Here is a 19,900-nt window from a genome sequence, read left to right as displayed (position 1 = left end):
GGAGAAGTAGGACGAGGGAGGGCAACAACACTGGGCAAAAGTGTACCTTCTCCTGCCAGCTTCAGACATGAATGGAAGTCCTTCAAGAGGAAGACACGGTATGCAGCTGCTTGGCAGTGGATGACGTGGCTGTGGGAGGAAGACAAGGAAATCCACACTCCAGAGAAGCTCGAGCAGCCCACTGATGGAAGGGATGAGGCCTGGTAGCAGGCATAACTATGGGCGAGCCTTCTGCTGGGCACGTTACCTTTCATTATCTCATCAAAGGGTCAGAACAGCCCTGGGAGCTGGGGACCACTGTTTCCCTCACTTTATATATAGATGAGCAAACTGAGTCTCAGGGAAAGTAATTGACTTGCTCAAGACCACTCCGTGTCCGATCTGGGATTCTAGGATTAAGGCCCTTGCTCTTAGCCACTAGGCCCTACTGCCTCAAAGAAGGCTTCCTGGAGGAGGCGGGATGTGAGGCGTTTCAATCAAGCGAGGGGAAGGGCATTTCTGGTAGAGGGAACTACTTGAGCAAGGCACAGAAGTGGGAAAGTAAATGCGACTTCATGGGGAAGAAGCTCTGCACGGTTGGAGCTTCTGTGTACGTGTGCACGAGCATGTACATGAGTGGGGGCAGTGTGTGTGCGTGCAGGGATATTGTGGCAGAGAAGACTGGGGAACCTGTAACTCCCCAGCAGTCACTGTGGAAATTGCTGTGGGGGAGGCAGGCTTGTGTGACATTGCTTCTTCTCTGAGTCTCAGTTTCATCATGTGTCAAGTGAGGGGTTTGGGCATAAGGTCTCCGAGGCTGATGAGTCGCAACCAGTCTACTAGGGCCCTCTTCCAAGGGGTCAAAGAATAGGAGAAGGATCAGGCTAGAGAAGGAGGAATGCAGAAAAATGCTGAGCATTTCAGAGGCCAAGGAGGGCTGGGGAATGTTTTGACAGCAAAGAGGTCGTCTGTGACCTTGGCAAGCTTTGGCCCTTTGGAATGGAGGGAGCGGAGCGGAAGTGGCTTTGGAGAAGGGCCAGGAAAGGGCTGAGCCCTGGAAATGAGGTGGGGGGTGGTGGTGTTTGCTCTACAGCAGCGATAGATAATGAGATGAACAAGGCCACCCCTCATCGATTGGTATTACTGCCTGGAGCCTTGTGTTGAGAAACAACCCAAAGCCTATTAACCAGATGGAACAGAGCTGCAATTGATTAGCTATGTCTGCCAAGGACACAGGCGACAGGCATTGTAGCACGTACTTTGCCAACCTTGCTTAGATGGATCTCTGGTTGAAAATGGTGGTCTGGGTATCTACTGACAGAGGGGAAGCCTTGGGAATTAGGAATTGTGGGAGGAAATATCTCTGGCTCTAGGAACTTCTGTGGGACCTTTCGTTAAAAATAACGTAGTTTTCCTCGTGGGAAGATAGTATAGCCTAGTGGATAGGAGCTTGGGTTTTAGTCAGATTGACAGCTAATTTGACATATCACTTGTCCTTGGAGCCTCGGTTTTCTCATCTGTGAAATGGGAATGAAAAGATTGCCTGCTTGCAAGGTAACCGTGAGTGTTAGAGGTAATGGTAAGAGCTGCTGCTTTGTGATTTTTGTCGTCTTTGTTACTTAATAGCTGTGTTGTCCTGATGATCATGGGGGTGTTCTTTAAGAGCAAGGCCCTTATGTGAGTTGCTCCTGGGCCCCCATCACCCAATCCAGGACTAGGACACCTCAGGGACTTTCCGGGTCATTTTGGAGGGTCAAATGAAATAGGTTCGTAGTTGACAGGACAAAGGATAGGGTCCCTTTGGGTCTTCTCAGTGAGGCCCAAGGGTGAAGGCTGGAGGGCAGTGGGCCAGGGGCCAGAGCTAAGCATGGGGTTGGAGGCTTTGCAGGCCTGAATGAAGCCTTGGGGTTGTCCAAAGCCTTGGGGCTTTGTCCGAAGGTCATTCCTTCACTCATCAAGTACTGAGTGCCAGCTGCATGCCAGGCTCTGAGTGATGGGTCAACGAGTCTCTGTTCACCTGGATCTCAGTCTAGGGGGACTGGGCACACCTGTAAATTCTTATATTCCCTCCCCCCACCACCAAACACACATGCATTCTTGTTCAAATCCTCATCTGAATAGTCTCAGAGAGGGACAGTGGCTTGCTCAAGTCAAAGCCAGAGAGACATGTACAAGCTCCTTCTGGATGGTGGAGAAGGAGGCAGAGCCACTGGAGAACTAGAGCTCTAGGATCGTTGTTAGGAGAGGGTAGCACGGACCCTGCCAGGGCCTCAGCTACCCTGGAACCAGTGATGCCCAGTCCTAAACGTTCTTCCTGTGGCTCTACCATCAGAACTAGTGACAGTCCCAAGAAGAGACAGGGAGGGCACAGGACTTCTCCCAGCTTCCTTCCCAAGAAATGGTCTAGGGAAGCTGGCCCTGGCCGTCTCTATGGTGGCCCCTGGAAGCTGATTCCTATTTGGATCCTGCTCTTTCCAGTATTGCGTGTGAGGCTGAAGAGCAGTTTCCTCATGTGTAAAGTGGGTACAATCCTAATACCTCCTACAATTGCACCATCTGAGAGAGGCTGATGAGGGATGAACAAAGGGAGCATGGGATGGGAATTCATCCTGGTGATGGGTTTGCAGGCATCCCTGGAGACCTTCCTTCTGGCCTCTGCCTCCCAGCTGAGTGAGTGATCTAATGCCTCCCCAGGAGGAGCCCTGGGGATGGTAAAACCACTGATGGAGACCACACTTCCCCTCCTGCCCCCTGCCTGCTCAGGGCCCTTTCTCACATGGGTGGGGCGACTTGGGGCCTCTTTCCAACTTTCTCTGCTGATCTGTTTCCCCACCCAGCGAGCCTAGCCTATGCCCTCGTTTCCCAAGCTTCCTGACCTCAGTCGTGGTCAGAGTTTTCAGAGGACCCTTTCCATGTGCCCTGCTCTGTGCCATTGCTTCAGCCCAGGCAATATTAGTCTCCAAGAGGAGAAGGGACTTCCCCAAGACCATGCAGGTGATAGAAAACAGAGCTGGGATATGAACTCAGATCTGCCAGATTCAGGGGGCCTTCATATCATGTCATGTGAGCAGTCATCTCGCCCTTTTCTCCTGACCCTTACCCCACCTCACTCTCCTTGGTCTGCTCTCTTTCCTAGTCCCCCTTCCTGATCTCTGTGGCTGTGCAGATGGAGGAAAGCAGAGCAGGCTGGGACCATGGAAACCACCCAGATTTTAATTTTGACCCCAACCCTTTACTCATTGTATGTGGCCTTTGCCGAGGACTGCCTCTCGGAGCCTCAGTTTCCTAATCTGTAAAGTGGGGAGGGTATCCACCTCACTGGATCGCGTTGAAGATTCAGTAAGAAAATGACATGGTTTGTGCTCTGCAAGTGTTGACATTGAAGTTGAGTTTGGGCTTTGGACTTGAAAGTGTGCGTTTGACTCTTGGCTCTTGTACTTGCTGGCTCTTTGAACCTGGTTATGTGATTGGACGTCAGTGTCTTTGTAAATGGGTATGATAAAGTGTCTACCTCATAGGTTCTCATGAGGATTAATGAGAATATTTTATGCAAAGCTGCTTAACCATGGTGCTTGGTATGTACTGGAAAATGTCAGCCCTTTACTAAACATAAAAATAATGGTTGATGGCAGGACCTCAATGCCCCTTGCTGGGTCTCCCTGGAAAATAGGGGCTCTGAGAGCTGTTGCTGTGGTGGGCCTGCCCAGCAGGGTCTGAGGTCCTGTCCTCTTCTTGCCCAGAGCTGCCTGAGAACTGGACAGACACTCGGGAGACACTGCTCGAAGGGATGGTCTTCAGCCTGAAGTACCTGGGCATGACGCTGGTGGAGCAGCCCAAGGGCGAGGAGCTGTCGGCAGCCGCCGTCAAGAGGATTGTGGCCACGGTGAGCCCCAGCGGGGGGGCCAGGAGCCACGGCGAGCTCCTTCTGGGGTGCTGCTCGTGCCCTGCTTACTACCCCTCTCTGAGCTGTCCCTTCCTTTGAGTCCCTTGCATCTGGTAGAGGGAAGCCATTGGGCTTTGGGGGTCAAGGTCAGTGTCCCCCTCTCCATCAGTTGTGGCTGTGGGCTCTCCCAGCCTCCCCTCCCCCCAACTCAGGCTCCCTGCCTAAGGGCTGGTGACTTAGTTCCAGGGAGGGGTGTGGGGGAGGTTGCTGTCAGGCAACCACTTGCCCTACGGCCCGAGGGACAGGGTCACCCACCAGAGATGAGATTTCCCCCTCCTGAGCTCTGAGTAAGCATGGGTTCTATAAGTCCACCTCCCTTGGTGGCCTCAGCCCCCGTCAACTCAGGTGCTGGCGTGGTCAGTGGGTGGAGCAGAGAGTCCCCAGGAGTCATCCTGCTGAGTGGTGACGGCCCACTCAGCGCCCAGGGTCTGAGGTCCCTCCTAGCTGTGTGTCCTTCCACAAGTCCCTTAACCTGTCCGAGTCCATTTCCTCCTGCGGACGATGACTCCAGGCGCAGTGCCTGGCAGACAGCAGGTGCGTAGCAGTTGTCCCTGTTTTTGTTGGAAGAGAGTGTTGGCTGAATTGTCTTCCTCATCGCGTCTGCCTAAGCTGGAGCCTCACAGGGCCCTGGCGTGTGGGACCTAGAGCGGCTAGGTGGAGCCCACAAGGGTGGCTCCCACACAGGCAGGCACGCTCCTCTGACCCACGTCTGCCCCAAGGCCAAGGCCAGCGGGAAGAAGCTGCAGAAGGTAACTCTCAAGGTGTCGCCACGGGGCATTATCCTGACGGACAGCATCACCAGCCAGCTCATTGAGAACGTGTCCATTTACAGGTATGCTCATCACTGCCCACATTCACTCTGCCACTTCCTGTCTGAGTGGCCTTGGAGCCTCAGTTTCCTCATCTCTAAAGGGGGTGGAGACAGCAGCCTTACAGTGTTGTTATGAAGTGTTGAGTGTCCAGCACCTGGCTCATAATAGGCACTTGGTTAAGTGACAGTTGCTGCTGTCATGATCACTAGTTGCCACTGGCAGCTGAAGCCTGGTCTGGACTCGGAACCGCCCTCCCCCCAAGGCATGCTGCTGAGTCAGGCTTGGAGCAGAGTTGCAGAGTCACTGCCCTGTTTTCCCACTAGGAATGTAGCCGCTCCTCTCTGGACATCTGTTCAGGCGCTCAGGGAAGCCTGAGAATTAAATGAGGTGACATCTGAAGGCAGTCCGAGGCCAGAATGTAGATGTGTGTGGGAGGGGCGCTGTTTGTGAAGAGGCAGAGCACAGCCTTCGGAGCCTCAGGCTCCCTGCCACCCCACCCTTGGCTGGTCCGCTGGAGGATTTCAGAGCTGCAGGGGACAGCCCAGGTCCATTTCACAGACGAAGAAGCTGAAGCCCAGACAGGGAATTGCCTGAGGCCTCCCGTGAGGTAGTGGCTGAGCTGGGACGGGGACACCCAGGCCGTAGTTCTGTCCAGCAGGCCCCCATCTGCTCGGCATCCCTCCACCATCTTGCTTTGTCTCCAAAGTGGTGGCTCAGCAGCTGGAGCACAAGCCAGTTTTCTCATCAAGTCTCTTCAATTTTCTCCTCTGAAAAGTGGGGACGATAATAGAACCCAGCTCAGAGGACATCTCTGAGAATTCAGTGAAGTGATACCTGAACATTGCCTGGTATACAGTAAGGGCTCAGCTATTATGGTTTTGGGGTGTGGCTCAGTAAGGGGGCGAAACTGCCTTTCCTTCACTTTCCCCCACTCCTTCCTGCCCAGCCTGGGTCCCCCTCATAGACAGCCCAGGAAGCCACGCCCAGGGTGTCTGTTTGGAATCTCACACTGGTGGAGTGGGCGAGCAGGCTCTCTGGAACTCAGGGGAGATGCCCAGTGGGGTGTCCTGGATGTTGTCAGGCCGCCATGCCGGGGTCTGGTGACATTTCCCACTTGCCTTTCAGGATCTCCTACTGCACAGCGGACAAGATGCATGGCAAAGTGTTTGCATATATCGCCCAGAGCCAGCACAACGAGAATCTTGAGTGCCACGCCTTCCTCTGCACCAAGCGGAAAATGGTTAGTGGGGGAGACCAGCGCTTGGGCATGCTCCAGCCTTGCCTTGGCAGCCCTGCCCTTGGGGAGGGGCCCTGTGTGGTGCGGAGACAAGACCTAGACGACACATCACTTAAAGTATGAAATCCCAGGGAACCCCGAGTGGTGCTGAGAGCCAAGGGCACTAAGACACCTGTCAAAGTGGGCTGCCCTGGCTGGCCAGCCTGGCTTGTGGGCGGTGACAAGCCTGTGTCCTCCGTGAGTGCCCTGGGCCCGTTCTCTCTGTAACACGATTTGTTGGATTTGAGATTTTAGGGAGGTCTCCGGTCAATTATACGGTCTGGAGGTGCAGAGCCTTGTAGGGATTAGACCTTGGACACTGGTGATCAGAGGGGTTCAGGGTGAAAGGCATATGCAAGAGCGCTTAGAGGACCCGGCTTGCTGTTGCCGGAGCAGGGAGGGTAATGGCCATTTTTTGGTACCTACTATGCTCCTCTCTCAGTGGTAGGCTTTAAGGCATCTTCTCATTTAATACAGCAGCTTTGTGAGGTGGGAGCTGTTACTGTCTTCGTTGTTCTTATTTTTAACTGGGAAACAGACTCATAGAGGTCAGCTGTCTTCCTGAAGGTGACACAGCTAGCCAGGCAGAGTGGTGGGTTTAAAGGCCCGATTTCCCCCATCTCTGCATGACGGGGAGGAGCCAGGAGCTCCTGGCCCCATTTCCAGGCCACACCCTGGCCGCATCGAGCTGGGGTAAGTGGGAACCTCAGTGGTCTCTAGACATTTGTCTTGAACTTTGGGGTAAGCAGTCGGAGTGACCTTTGGTGTTGGAAGCCCCCTTCGTTTCTGAGGGCCCCCAAGTTTGAGCATTTGCCCAGCAAGGAGGTTCTGGACGTTTATTGATTTAGTATTGGCCTCTGTTAACCTCTGTGTGTGCAGCCCAGAGCTCAATCTCCATGCCCTGTGGTCCTGGGAGCCAAGGAGACTAGATCCGCACCCCCCCTCCCGTCAACAAGGACACATCAAGGACGTCACAATCTTTAGTGGCCCCCAGACTTTCTGCTACCCATTAGGCATGTTTTAGATATGAAAAGAGTTTCCTATTGCTGCTGTAAGAACTTACTACAAACATAGTGGGTTAAAACAACACAGATTTGTTCTCTCATGGTTCTGGAGTCAGAAGTTCGAAACAAAGGCTCCAGGGGAGGTGCATTTCCATGCGTTTTTAAGTCCTAGAGACCATTTGCATTCCTTGGTTTGCAGCCCCCTTCTCCAGCCTCAGGGTCAGTGGTGTAGCACCTCCCCATCTCCCTTTCGGCTTCTCTCATCACGTTGCTATTTCTGACTTGAACCCTCCTGCCTCCCTGTCGTAAGGCCCCTTGTGATTGGCTCACTGCGTAATCCAGGATAACCTCCCACCTCAAAATTCTTAACTGAATCATCTCTGCAGAGTCGCTTTTGCCATGTGAGGTATATTCACAGGTTCCAGGGAGTAGGATGTGGACATCTCTTCAGGGGCCACAGTTCAGCCTACCTATCATTGGTCTCGTGTAAGGGGCACTACGGGAGGAGACAGATTCGGGGTCTGATCCTGGCTAACGTGCTGTGTGACCATGGGTCAAACCCTGCCCTTCTCTGGGTTGCTTGCCCATCAGCAGAATGAGGAGGTCACCTCAGTGACCTCCAGGATTGTTCTGAAAGGTCCCAGTTTCTTCTGTGCATCTTTTTTCTTTCCTGCAGGCTCAGTGTCGTAGGCCATTCACCCGGGGCCTCGTGATGCCCCAGGTCCCTGAGCTGCAGTGGCTTCTCCCGTGGTGGATTCCTGGCTTTGTTTCTTATGAGGCCACACAGACTTAAAAACACAGGCTCATTATGTCCCCATTGTTTGTCTCTTCCTCCCCACTGACCAGAGCAGGCGCTGAGCAGGGCAGCTGGCCAGAGCCATTGCTGCAGAGCAGTGATGGGGCGAGGGGCAGCTTTCAAGACGCACAGGTTTCCTCTGGGAAGAGGAAGTTGGGGGGTAAAAGAAAACGGATGCTGGCCAAGCAGCTAAGCGAGGCCTGGCCCAAAGCCAGAGGACTTCACACAGGCCGGTCACAATGAACCTGCCCCCGGCCAGCAGGTCAGTCACTAAGGAACACAGCCCGGCCACGGCTTGATGCTGCCAGCAGACCGCTGGTTGGGCAGAGGGAAGGGCTCCTGCTGGATACGTAGGCCCAGAGGCTCACTCTTCATGGCGGGTCCTCCTTTCTGTGTCAGGAGCTGACTGGCGGGATCACCTCCTTTCCTTCTTCTGTACCCTCTCCTACTTGGACTGTCCCCTTCAGGCAGCCCTGGGCAGGCCCCGTGAAGAGACAGCCCAGCCCAGGGAGGTGTAAATAGACCACCTGCTGCAAAGGTGGTGTTCTTGTGCCTCCCAAAGCCTCAGCTGAGTCCACGCTGACAGTGTGTTGATGGCCTGGTGGCCTGGCCATGATGGAAATCCCCAGACTCTCGGCTTAGTGGGTGTTTCCGAAGAGGAGGCAGCAGGTGAAATGAGTGCCTCAGGTTTGGAAGTCCACCTCCATGGATGTCTGCTGCTGCCTGTCCCCAGCTAAGCCCTGTGTCGGGCGGGCACGGGAGGCCCAGGGGATAGATAGGTCATGGAGAAACGAACAAGGCAGTGGGGGAGAAGAAGCCGAGTTCAGTAACCCGAATACAGGGGTCTTGGTTCTAGCGTGGAGTTTATTAAGTCTCACTGGAAGTCAGCGAGACATCCCAGAGCAGGAGACAGCAGGAGATGTTTTGAATTGGGCTTTGAAGGATGAGTAATAGGTAGGAGTTTGCCAGGCCAGGAGAAAGGGGATGAAGGAAGTCGGAGGGAATTAGCAAGTGTGAAGACACAGAGGTGTGAAATTAAGTGGAGTGATTGGTAGCTGGGGACTCAGTTGTCACTGCAGCCTGAGGGGAAGGCAAGATAGAACCATGCAGCAGGCAGTCTTCACTTTGAATGTTGACAAGGTCCTCGGTCCTTCTGGCTGGGGCCCACAGTGGCCACATCCCCCCCTTTCTTGCCTGGATGCCTGAATGAGCAAGATGCCTATGACTGACCGGGGTGGGGGGCAAGAGCTTCCTTTCTGGGCTGCCCACCAGTTGGGCTCAGCTCAGGCAGCACAACGATCAGGCCTCCCTTCCCTCGTAGCCCCTGTTGGTCACCGCCAGGAAGTTTCTGTACAAAGAAATGTTTGCATCTGCCTAACTGGGAAACGTCTGCAAGCACGTCAGCCTCTGGGCTCTGCAGTGAGGGCGGAGTTACTGTGGTCGAGGGGAGCCCAGGGTTGTGGTGCTGGTGGGCTGATAGTGAGCAGTGACACCCTTAATCCTGCCCCGGGCGGGGGACTTGGGCAGAGCTCTTGTCCCTTCTGTGGCCATTGGAATCCCTTGGTAATCCTTTTGTGCAAGGACTGTAGGGACATAGGACCGGACTTGGTCTGAGTACCAGGCTAGAATCCGAGATCCCAGGGTCCCAGCCCAGCTCGGCAGCCCTACGCTAGACCTGGCCTCTTTGAGGAACTAACAGCCTGGTTACCAGGAACAAGACGTGGACACAAAAACCTGGCAAGGTAGGACCTGGTCAGGGTACCAAGATAGAGCCACAGGCCAGAGGCGCTCCGAGGAGGGATGGGCATCCGGCCTGCAGAATCGGGGAAGGAAGACACCCCGTCCTCCTTCCCTCTTCTCTCCTCCCCCTTCCTCCCCATCCGTGGGCAGGCCCGAGCAGTCCTTCCTTGTGGTGCTGCCCAGATTCCTGCAGCAGCCACAGAAAGCAGGGCCCAACCCCCTCCGGGTCCCTGCCCCGCCTGGGCTTGCAGCCACCTGCGCGCCTCTGAATCTTGGGTTGTATTTGGTTTAACTTGCAGCTCAGGACTACAGGGCGAAAGGGCAGGAGTGTATGCAAATGAACAAGCAGATTTATGCAAAAAACACTATCAGGCTGTGTCCCTAGATTTCCTGGAGGCAAAAATAATGGTGTTCCCATCTCCCTGCCACATTGGGTGACCAGCCCTTGCTTGGGTGTGTAGTGATCTGACTGCAGCTGGTAATTAGCCCATATTTTTAGTTCATGGGCAATTCTCAATGGTAACTGGGTCTATTAAACTTGATTCAGACGTGACAGTTTAAATTGTAAACAGCTGTGAAGAGTTTCATACTTAATTACCATATTTAAGTTTTGCCATAAAGCGTCGGTACTTCCATCAAAAATGTAAATGACAGAGACGTTCAAATGACATTTTATACTTCGTGAAGTTTAATTGGCATGGATCAGTCAGCTTGTTTAGGGATTTAAAATTTTTAAAAAGAGTTTTAAAAGCAGTTAGCCATGGATTCATTTCTCAATTAAATTGAGTTGTCTGGCAGAGAGGGAGTGGGGCAGAGGCTGGTTAAACCTGAACTTGTGCTCTTGAAAGGGTCTGGTGCTTTCGTCCCTAAGCCCCTGCTGTCAGAAGGAAGCTAGACTTCGCTCCCAGCTATAGCTAGTTGCTCTGGGACTTGCTCTCCGAGAAGCTGACCTTAACCTTGAACTGGAATAAGAGAGAGCAAGGAGTTGAGTTGAGTGTGGGACAGGATGTAGGTCCTGGCTGGAGTGTGAGACTTCAGAACACCTGCCTCTCAGGCAAATGCAATTCAGCCAGTACGTTGTACCTCTGCAGCAGGCCTTTGCCTGCTCTCGTAATAGGGTGTCTTACCTTTAGGAAACATCCTGATAGGGTGACGCAGGCATGTGAGCTGGTGACATGATACAGATGGGGACATTTGAGTTGGGTTTGAAGGGTAGATTGAAGTTCCCCAGGGGCGAAGGGCCAAGGTATGATTTCTCTTTACAAGTGGGTTACGGCACTGAATGGTTTCAGTCCCCTGCCATGGGCACTCATTGACTTCTTGCTCCTTCCGGGAAATGCATAAGCTCACTACTCCCTTTCAGGGATTTAGTTGTAAACCCTCTGACTCTTTACAGCACTAAGCTCTCAGACCTTTGCTTCTGTGGTTGTGGCTCATTCAGGGGCCTGGCCCTTTCCCACTCTGTTCTCTAATTCCAAGGGCTAAATTACTGTGTGAAGTCCTTGGGTAAGTAGGGAGGGCTTTTCAGAGTAAGCCTCACAATTAATTGAATTTAGGGAAGCCCAAAGGGAAGGAAAAAAAGTAGAGGTGAACAGCCATTGCCAAGGTAGGGGCTGGAATGAGGTTGGGAACCTTGGCTGGGCTACAGGTAGTGAAGATGGGGCCCTACCTGCCTGGGGAAGGTGTGGCCTCATTATACCCCAGGCTGCTTTGGTGACTTGGGAGGGGCCAGGATTCTGCCTCCATCCATCAGGCATTCCAGAGCCTTGGAATAGAGCCAGGGTGGGCCTGGCGAGGAACCCCCAGCCTCCAGTTCAGACTTGTTATTACTTGCCTAACATTGCACCTCTCTTCTGACCCTACCTCCTGTGTTTCAGGCCCAGGCTGTCACACTCACAGTAGCTCAGGCCTTCAAAGTCGCCTTTGAGTTTTGGCAGGTGTCCAAGGAAGGTGAGTCTTGTTCACAGATGTTATGGGTGGATAGGAGTGCAGAGGGGGTGTTGAGGAAGGCTGGCAGAGTGGGGTGGGGTGGGGTGGGCTGGGGAGGGGACAGGAAAGGCCCTGGAGTCAGGGCTGGATTCACTCCCACTTCATCACCTACCTGATTTATGACTTTGGACAGGTCCCTTCACCTCTCTGAATTCAGTGTCCCCATCTGAAGAAATGGGAACAGCTGTCTCTCTCCCCCAAGGTGCTTTTGAGGATTAAACGAAATCTGCAAAGTTTCTTTCCTCTTTGCTGGGGACCTAACACCTGCCCCCTGAGGTTGGCCATAGCCTATTCCCTGCCCAGCAGTTGCTGGGGACGGAGTGCTGGGCTGGGGCTCCAACGCACTGTGCCTTGGTCCCACAGAGAAGGAGAAGAGGGAGAAAGCCAGCCAAGAGGGAGGGGACGTCCTGGGCGGGGGCCGCATCGACAGCACCCCTTCGTTGAAGAACCGTGAGTCTTGGGCAGGGGAAATAGCTGGAAATCAGCTGCGTGACATGGGGTCTGCCCTTCATCCAGAGGGCCCCACACCCTCCTGGGCTGGAACAGACTCTTGGTTTTTTATTTTTGTTTTGTTGTTAAATAACACATGATCGTTATAGATAAATTAGAAAATGTAGATAAGGGGGGAGAATTAGTTGCAGTGCATGTTCCAGATACGTCCCTATGCAAATACATAAATATATGTACACATCTCTCTGTATACACTTGACGTCGCGTTGTGTGATCTCTTAAAAGAAACTTAACACCTGTTGTGAACGTAAAAGTTCCAGCCTAAGCCATTAGTTGGGGAGAGGTTCGCACCCTGTGGGCAGCTGTCTGGCTGCTCTGGGAGGTGCCGAGGGGGGGCTCTGGATGGTCTGAGTGAGAAGCCTGGGAAAGGCCCTGCCCGAGGAGCAGTCAGGACCTGGATCGCCCGGGAAGCTCCGGGATGGGGCGAGGAGATGAGGCTGAGAACCAGGCGGCTCCTCTCCCACTGACACGTCTGACCGGCCCCTTCCTAGTGGTTGTCACTGGGGACCTGCTGGACTTGGAAGAGATGGCCAAGGCCCCGCTGTCCACAGTCAGCGCCAACACCGCTAACGGGGATGAGGCACCGTGGCCTCAGGCCTTGAACAACAGCAGTGTTGTCTGGGTGAGTGTTCGTGTAACCTGGTGACCCCACAGGGATCCAGTGAGCCTCAGCCTGAATCCTGGATGAGGCCTCAGGGTGGTTCAGGCCCTGGTACCCATGACTTACAGGCCTCTGGGAGGGCCGGACCCAGCCCAGCAGCACCCAGACCCAGGGGAGGGGGTGAACAATGTTCCCTTTGAACCCAGGGATGTGTCCCCGGCGGGCTTGACTCCCAGCACAGCTGTCTCCTCACAATGCCCGGCCTCTGGGCCCGAGCGTCCCCAGCTTGGCCCAGCGCAGGGCCAGCCAAAGGCTCGCTTGTTCTCAGTGTGGGCAGCTTGCTCCTGACACCCCTGCCCCCTCGGCCGTCTAAATGAGGAGTCTGTGACTTAGGACAAGCCCCTTGACCTCTGTGAGGCTCAGCTTTGTCATCCCTTCAGTGAGGATAATGATCTCTGCGTGCGCAATCAGAGGAACCTGATTTTTTAAATTAAAATTAAAAACTTTTTTTTTCGTTTGGAAATAATTTCAGACTTACAAAAAAGTTATAAAAACAGCACAAAGAATTCCTGTTCACCCTTCATCCAGATTTCCCCAAATGTTAACATATTATGTAAATAACTACATCTTATGTAAATAACGATCAAAATCGTTCAAGTGATAGGTCTATAGACCTATTCACATTTCTCCATTTGTCCCCACAGTGTCCTTTTTCTTGTCCAGGATCCATTGCAGAATCTCACATTACTTCACTTGTCGTGTCTCTTTAATTTTAAAAAATCTGGAAGGTTGAGGGACCTGAAAAACGGTCAAATCCCACGGTGTGTGGGGGGCCACCCAGTGTCTGCTGAGCAGGCTTCCCGAGCCTGTTTCTGCTGTCTGGAGGCACCCTTGCCACCTGCCCATCCTTTCAGGGAAACTGCAGGGGTCTCGTCCATTGCTTTCCCACCTAGGCTATGGGATTCCTGCCAGTGTTATCCCTTGAGCTTGGAATTTGGGTTGGGCTTTTGGAAGTAGATGAAAGCAAGAAACCCTTCCCCGCCCTCTTCCTCTTGGAATTTGAAAGCTATACCATCATTCAGTCTAACCCTCTCATTTGATGGCAGGAAAGGCTGAGTCTCACAGAGGAGTAGTGACTTGCCTAAGGGGTCGTTGGAGTAGTAACAGAGCTGGGAATTGAGCCCACCCAGGTCTCTAGGCACCCAGCTGCCCCTTCCCATGTCCCTTGTCCCAGGTGGGCTGAGATGCTGGTAGCAGTAGCCAGTCTCCCAGGAGGCCTGCTTGTGCCTCTCCCTCTGGGAGCCTACCAGACCCCTCCGCTTGTGTCTGGAGTCCATGTAGCTTAACCCAGCGCTCATACAAGCCCCAGCTATGAGCAAGGGCCCCCCACTGAGGGTTCATATCTCCTGCTTTGTTTTCCCCAAGGAGCTGGATGACGGCCTGGATGAAGCATTTTCAAGGTAACATTAGCTGGGCTCCTGAGGCTGGGAAAGGAGAACTTGCATTTCGTGGGCTGGTCTCTGGGGCCCTTTGCCATGTCTGAGAACATGAACTCTGACCTTCTCCAGAGCAAAAGTCTCGATTTGTATACCTTCAGGGATAGGGAGCTCACTATCTGGTGTTGGCCAGGTTGGCTCGAAAGCTCTTGCTGTTAAATCAAGAACTATTCCTAGCAGTTGCTCTAACATAGTCTGAGCTGAACTAAACACACTGCAGCTCAGGTCCTCTTCCTACATCTTCTGTAACGTTCAGAAATTGGCTTTTTTGTAGGTGTTGTTCCCTCCAGAGGTTTTGCATTTATAGAAAGTGGCAGGGAGAAGGCAATACTTACTTAAGCCCAGGGAGTATTACACAGAGGAGGAATGCTGGGCACAGCAAAGAGATATTTTGGTCTAGCCTGAGATGGTGGATTTCCCGTTTCCTAGGGGCCATCCCTGTCGCCATGGCTACCTTTAGCTTGGGAACACACCACCAAGAAGCCTGAGGAGAGGCCTGGGGAGTTCAGCGTTCCGAGTCAGTCAGGCCTCCCTTTCTCCCTTGGGACCCTCAGGAGCCCCCACAGCCCTGTTCTGCCCCCCAAGCCTTTCCTGCTGCAGCCTGGTGGAAACCCTTCGGCCTGGCCCTGGGGAGGTGGGGAGTGGCATGTTGGCCCCTTCATGGAGGCAAAGAAGTTCTTTTGACCATCTTCCGTGCTTTCCTGGGTGACTACCACCCCTCATTTGAAGAAAATCTCCCATGTTCTTTTTCCAGATTACCCAGTGTCATGTGCCCTTTATTAACAACTGGAAATTCAGCAAAGCGTTAACAGGAAATAATACCATCTCAGAATCCCACAACCCAGACTTTGGTGCTTACGTCATGCCAATCCTATTCATATACATTTTTCTGCATTGATCAGCTCATCATGTTTGCAGTTGGAGATCCTGATTTTCACTTAGCACTGACATAGCAGGATTTCTCCAGGCTGGTAAAAAGGCGCCTAGAGCACTCCTCGTTCTTTTAAGGGCATGGACCGTAATCTATTTAACTCTCCCCTCTTCTCCTCCTAGGTTGTCACCCTTTTTAAGTTCATTTTTTGAACAGCACTTCGTTGAGCATAGCTTAGCCAATAGTCTGTTCTCTCAGGGTCATACCAGCTCCCTGCCACAGGTGCCCTCTCAGTGCCCTCCCCGACGAGGTTCCTGACGGAGCCATGGACTGTATAGGGCCGGCTCTCTCTCTGTGGCCGGAATGCCACTGCCTGCGTCCGTTTTCTGAGCCGCCATTCTTTGGCCCCTGTGTCCTGGCATTTTCCCACCCGTGCCCTCTCAACTTCTGGTGCTGCCAGGCTGGACTGGCTCCTTAGGCCCCTGGCAGCCCCTTGCCTGGGCTCTTGGCTCACACAGCTCTGCCTTCCAGGCTTGCCCAGTCTCGGACGAATCCTCAGGTCCTGGACACTGGACTGACAGCACAGGACATCCACTACGCCCAGTGCCTCTCGCCCGTCGACTGGGACAAGCCTGATAGCAGCGGTGCCGAGCAGGACGACCTCTTCAGCTTCTGAGGGCCCAGGGCTGGCAGGACATGTGACCAAAGCCACCTGTGCTTGGGGTGGGGCAGCCCCAGGACCCCCAGCCACCCTCTTCCGGTTGCATCAGCCTGCAGATCAAAGCTACAGCCAGTCAAGCAAAGGGAAGGAGAGAGAATTTTTTTTTAACCCTGCTTTTTCTCTGAGAACTGAAAGATGCCTTGAATATTTATTCAGTGACTTCTGGTTCAACTCGGAAGCTGGTTTTGTGTCAGGCACGAGCCGTGTTACAGCCAGTTTCCTGCCTTCTCGTGAGCAAGCTCCGCTCTGCTGTGCTTGTCAGGGTGGTGACCAAAGCATTTCTTGTCCCTTCTCTCTAAGGACCCAGATTTTTCTGGAGGCAGTCCTGCTCCTCCCTGAAGGTAGTTGGAGCGTTCGTTTCTATCATCTTATGAGCACAGGAGGGAACCGCAGCCTCAGGAGAGGGCTGCGTGCTCCAGCTCGCCTGCTGCAGGGGTCCCACCGGGCCCGGGCTTGAGCCCCTGGACCCGGCGGCTCTCAGAGACAGGGGCAGCCCCTGACCAAAGACAACACGTAGCTGGCACTTTAAAGCACACACAGCAGGGTGGCCCCCGGGGGCTCCTCAATGGTGCTGCAATGCAGAGACCTTGCTTTCTGTCTTTCTTCTGCAAAAAGAGGCCCAAAGTCCCTGTGGAGGGTCCCGTCAGTGCAGAACCAGTGTAACTGGCTGCACACAGACTCCTAGAATCTGACTGAGACAGTGGGGATCTTCTCTGCACAACTGCCCTCCATTAGGGTCCCCCACCCCGCCCCTCTCCCCCATACAGGTGAGCTTCTGCTCCCTCTTCCATTTGGCTGTGTGTGAGTGTCCCCGACCCCCATCTCCCCTGCATCCAGGGGGAATGGATGAAACCTCACACCTGGATTCAGGTAAGAATATTTTGTTGCGCTTTTGCAGATGAGAAAACCGAGGCCACCAGCGTGGAAAGGGTAAAGTCTAGAGTAGAACCCAGACCTGATGCCAAAGCCGCCTTCTCACCTGTGCCTCACGCAGCTCCCACCTCCTTTTTCTCTAGCTTTGTTATCCTCCCAGGAACCTAAAACCCCAGCTATTTTCTGACCAAAATGTGTTTCATAACAAACCATCTGGTGCCTTTCCACACAGAACTGGCATGAGCCTCTGTGTCCTGCCAGCTATCTCGCTGCTGTTGATTTCTGTGAAAATGGAAGTGTTTGAAGTCTGTTCATTTAGAGGGTGCAACAAAACCAAACTCTGTAAGCGTCACGCTGTTCTTTCCTGACTCTCTGACCCAGGGTTGGGACACACCAGCAGCAGTCTGTGTTCAGGGTCTCCCTTCCTTCCCCCAAATCCCACAGAGCTCCCCGCATCCTGAAACCCAACAAAGCTTCCGGTACCATCTCCATCCTGATGTGCGTTCTGAGCCTGGCTTTGCTAACCTTAAGTAAGACACTGAGGATAGCTGGAGCAGGTTACACCAGCCCAGGAAAACACACCGTTTCTTAGAATCTACTTACCTGACTAAGTGCTTGAACCAAAACACAGAAGTGCCTGGGTGAGGGGTGGGGTGGGATTTGTAGTCTTTATCAGAGTACAGGCATAACTTCCTTTCCCTGCACCCCCAGCTCCTGCACCCCCACTGCCCACCCCAGACCTTGGTATCGGCGGCCCCTGTATGTGTCATCAGGCAGCAAGCATGGGGCCTGACACAAGCCATCCTTGGCACCAGGGCCCAGGAGTCCCAATAAAGGCCGTGTATGTTTCTGTGAGTTGGACTGAGGCCTTCGTCTCGGTCTCTGGCTGCCAGTGGTCAGTGGGCTCCCGTGTGTCTGCAGATAAGTCTTGTGCTTTTCTTTGTGTTGCTGTAAAAGCATTTCTAATGAGGAAAACAACAAGTAATAAATGTTCTCTTTTTGAAATACAAAGAGCACTTGGATGAACAGCCTGGTGGCTGTGTGGGATGTGGCATGCGGCAGCACCTGCCCTCTGGGGGTTGGAGCAGCAGTGACCACAGCCCAGATGTGGGAGATAATGGTCTCTGGTTCCCTGATTGGAGCCCAGCGGGGCCCCCTTTCACCAAGCAAATGATGGGTGTGATGAGGTATCTCTGGACAGCTCAGTGGGATAGCACTGAAGAGCTCTCTGAAAATCTAGGTCAGGGCTTTCTGACCAGGGTCTGGGAAGCCCAGGATGTGTATACAATTATGTGTGTGTGTCTGCATGTGTGTTTTTCTTGGTGGGTGTCCATCATTTCCATCACATTCTCAAATAGGTCCCTGAAATTTATTCATTTGGCAGACTTTGTGCCGAACACAAGCCAGGCCTGGGTCTCAGTGCTGGGGGTGGCAGTCCAGACAGGGTCCAAATGGATGCAGGATGCGTGGCTTGTGTGTAATTGGGGACTGTTGCGAAGGGACAAGGTGGAAAGTGTGTTTTAGTCACTTGGAGACCCAACGTCTAGCTCTGGCTCTGCCACTTGGGGGTTGTGACACTGGATCAGTTACTTCTTGAGCCTCAGTTTCACCATCTGGGAAAATGGTATAATAAGCTCCACTCTTCCTACATTCCTGGGTTTTGTGATCATTACCATGTTGGTGGCATACTTAGACGGCTTAAAGGTTATCTCAGAGCAAAAAGCAATTTGGACCAAATATGTTTAAGGAAATCAAAGTAAAATTGTTAACAATGACAGCTCCTGTTAACTGAGCTATTAACTGTGCCAGGGGCTATGCGAAGCTTTCCACTTTATCTCATTACAACGGTCCTGTTGAGCCCAGATGGCATTTAGCCCCTTTTACGGCTGCGGGCACCAAGGCTTGAGGATGGCAGTCACGCTTCCAGCACTTGGCAGAGCCACAGCCCAGACTTAGAAATGTGTGGCTCTCCACCCCGCCGTGTCCTGACTCCCATGACATCTGCAGTCAGGGCTGCCTGTCGCGCCGCACGGTGCCCATGCAGAAATGCCACTCTTCAGGCTCCAGTGGGGGTTTCAGACATTTATCTTTGTCCCTTTCTAACAGTGATATTCAAAGTGTTCGGAACCCAGAGGCATAGCCCTCTGATGTCAGCAGTTGGGCAGACTTGCTATGAATTCTGAGTGGATCCTAGATGACTAAGAAATTCTCTCTTTTCTTCTTCCCCCATAATCTGAAAAGACACCCAACAAGTTCATCTTTCGGTTTAAATTTGGCCAATGTCTTTATTTTCCGGATGTCTCAAATTATGAGTCCTGATACCCGCCGTCTGCTCTTTATGCGTAATGGAGAAGCCAGGAAGAAGAAAGTCGCCTTTCAGATTTGATGTGACCTTCAGCTTCACTGGTAGATGTTGGGGGTCTTCTCTCCCAGGAGGAGATACCATCCTAATTAAATCTCTCCCAGGACTTTCCGACAAACCCAGAGAGGGAATCTGGGTAAATTCAGTGCCCTCAGTGCTAGCTTGGGGCCTGGTCTTCTCCCAGCCTTCCTCCTTCTGCCATCTCCTTTGTATGGGTCATAGCAGTTGGCCTGTTTGTTTATTAGGAAGCAAGCCTTTCTCCGGTGCTTACTACATGTGAGGCCCTGGTCGTCCCTTTACGCCTAATAGTGATATGGGTCCCAACGTAGATTCTGTGAGGTGGGTGGTCCTAGTTCCATGTTCAAGATGGGACAGCTAGGGGTTGGGGAGGGTAAGTGAATTGACCAGTCTCAGCCAGTAAGGGGTGGACCTGGGATTCGAACCCCAATCTGATTCTGGAACATGTTTTTTTCCTACAGCACCACCTGCTCTGTGGGTGAAGGCCAAATCCAACTTGAGCTGCCCATGCCCTGCTCTGCCCTGCCAGTAGCTCAGTAATGGGCAGCCTCTATCATGGGACAGACAGGAGCTGCCAGCCAGTGGGTATTTCCACAGGTAGAGTGGCAGGCGTAAGCCGGGCTAGGTACCTGAGGGCAGGGGCCATCTTCATGGGCTGGTCAGAACAGATCCTTCTAAACTTCCCAGGTGGCTGCCCTTTGGGGCTGCTGCTCTGGACATGCCCGGTTTAGGACCCAGCAGGGCATGCCTCATCATATCGGGCCCCTGCTTGTCCCAGTATGCACTGCCCAGCCTGTGCGGGTGGCGGTGGGAGGGGGGGGCCAGAGAAGGAAGGCTTCCTCTGGGAGCAAGCTCAATGTGTTGTCGATGGTGAATGCCAGCCTCTGGGGCCGGGAAAGGACGGACACA

The 19,900-nt window shown here is 53.2% G+C and overlaps 1 protein-coding gene across 5 annotated transcripts in view; it reads left to right on the top strand.

Annotated features, from left to right (window-relative positions):
* The window catches only part of LDLRAP1 (low density lipoprotein receptor adaptor protein 1), a 28,200-nt gene extending 9,321 nt beyond the window's left edge, over window positions 1-18,879 (top strand). For 2 of the 5 annotated variants that reach the window (XR_013993755.1, XR_013993756.1), the window contains 9 exons: window positions 3,720-3,862; window positions 4,642-4,754; window positions 5,860-5,974; window positions 11,428-11,500; window positions 11,903-11,989; window positions 12,541-12,671; window positions 14,076-14,110; window positions 15,549-16,438; window positions 17,258-17,613. Coding sequence is in view for 3 of the 5 variants with exons in the window: in XM_081055784.1 (XP_080911910.1) it covers window positions 3,720-3,862; window positions 4,642-4,754; window positions 5,860-5,974; window positions 11,428-11,500; window positions 11,903-11,989; window positions 12,541-12,671; window positions 14,076-14,110; window positions 15,549-15,693 (842 nt within the window). In the remaining 2 variants the exon portion in view is untranslated. Of the gene's footprint in view, window positions 1-3,719; window positions 3,863-4,641; window positions 4,755-5,859; window positions 5,975-11,427; window positions 11,501-11,902; window positions 11,990-12,540; window positions 12,672-14,075; window positions 14,111-15,548 lie in introns of all 5 variants that reach the window. The other 3 variants (XM_081055784.1, XM_081055786.1, XM_081055785.1) reach the window with 3 other exon arrangements.
* The last annotated feature ends 1,021 nt before the right edge of the window (window positions 18,880-19,900 follow it).

The sequence above is a fragment of the Rhinolophus hipposideros genome, assembly GCF_964194185.1.
Source record: "Rhinolophus hipposideros genome assembly, chromosome: 8".
NCBI lineage: Eukaryota > Metazoa > Chordata > Mammalia > Chiroptera > Rhinolophidae > Rhinolophus > Rhinolophus hipposideros.
Note: the sequence above shows the minus strand (reverse complement) of the source record. Positions and strands in the feature narration are given on the sequence as shown.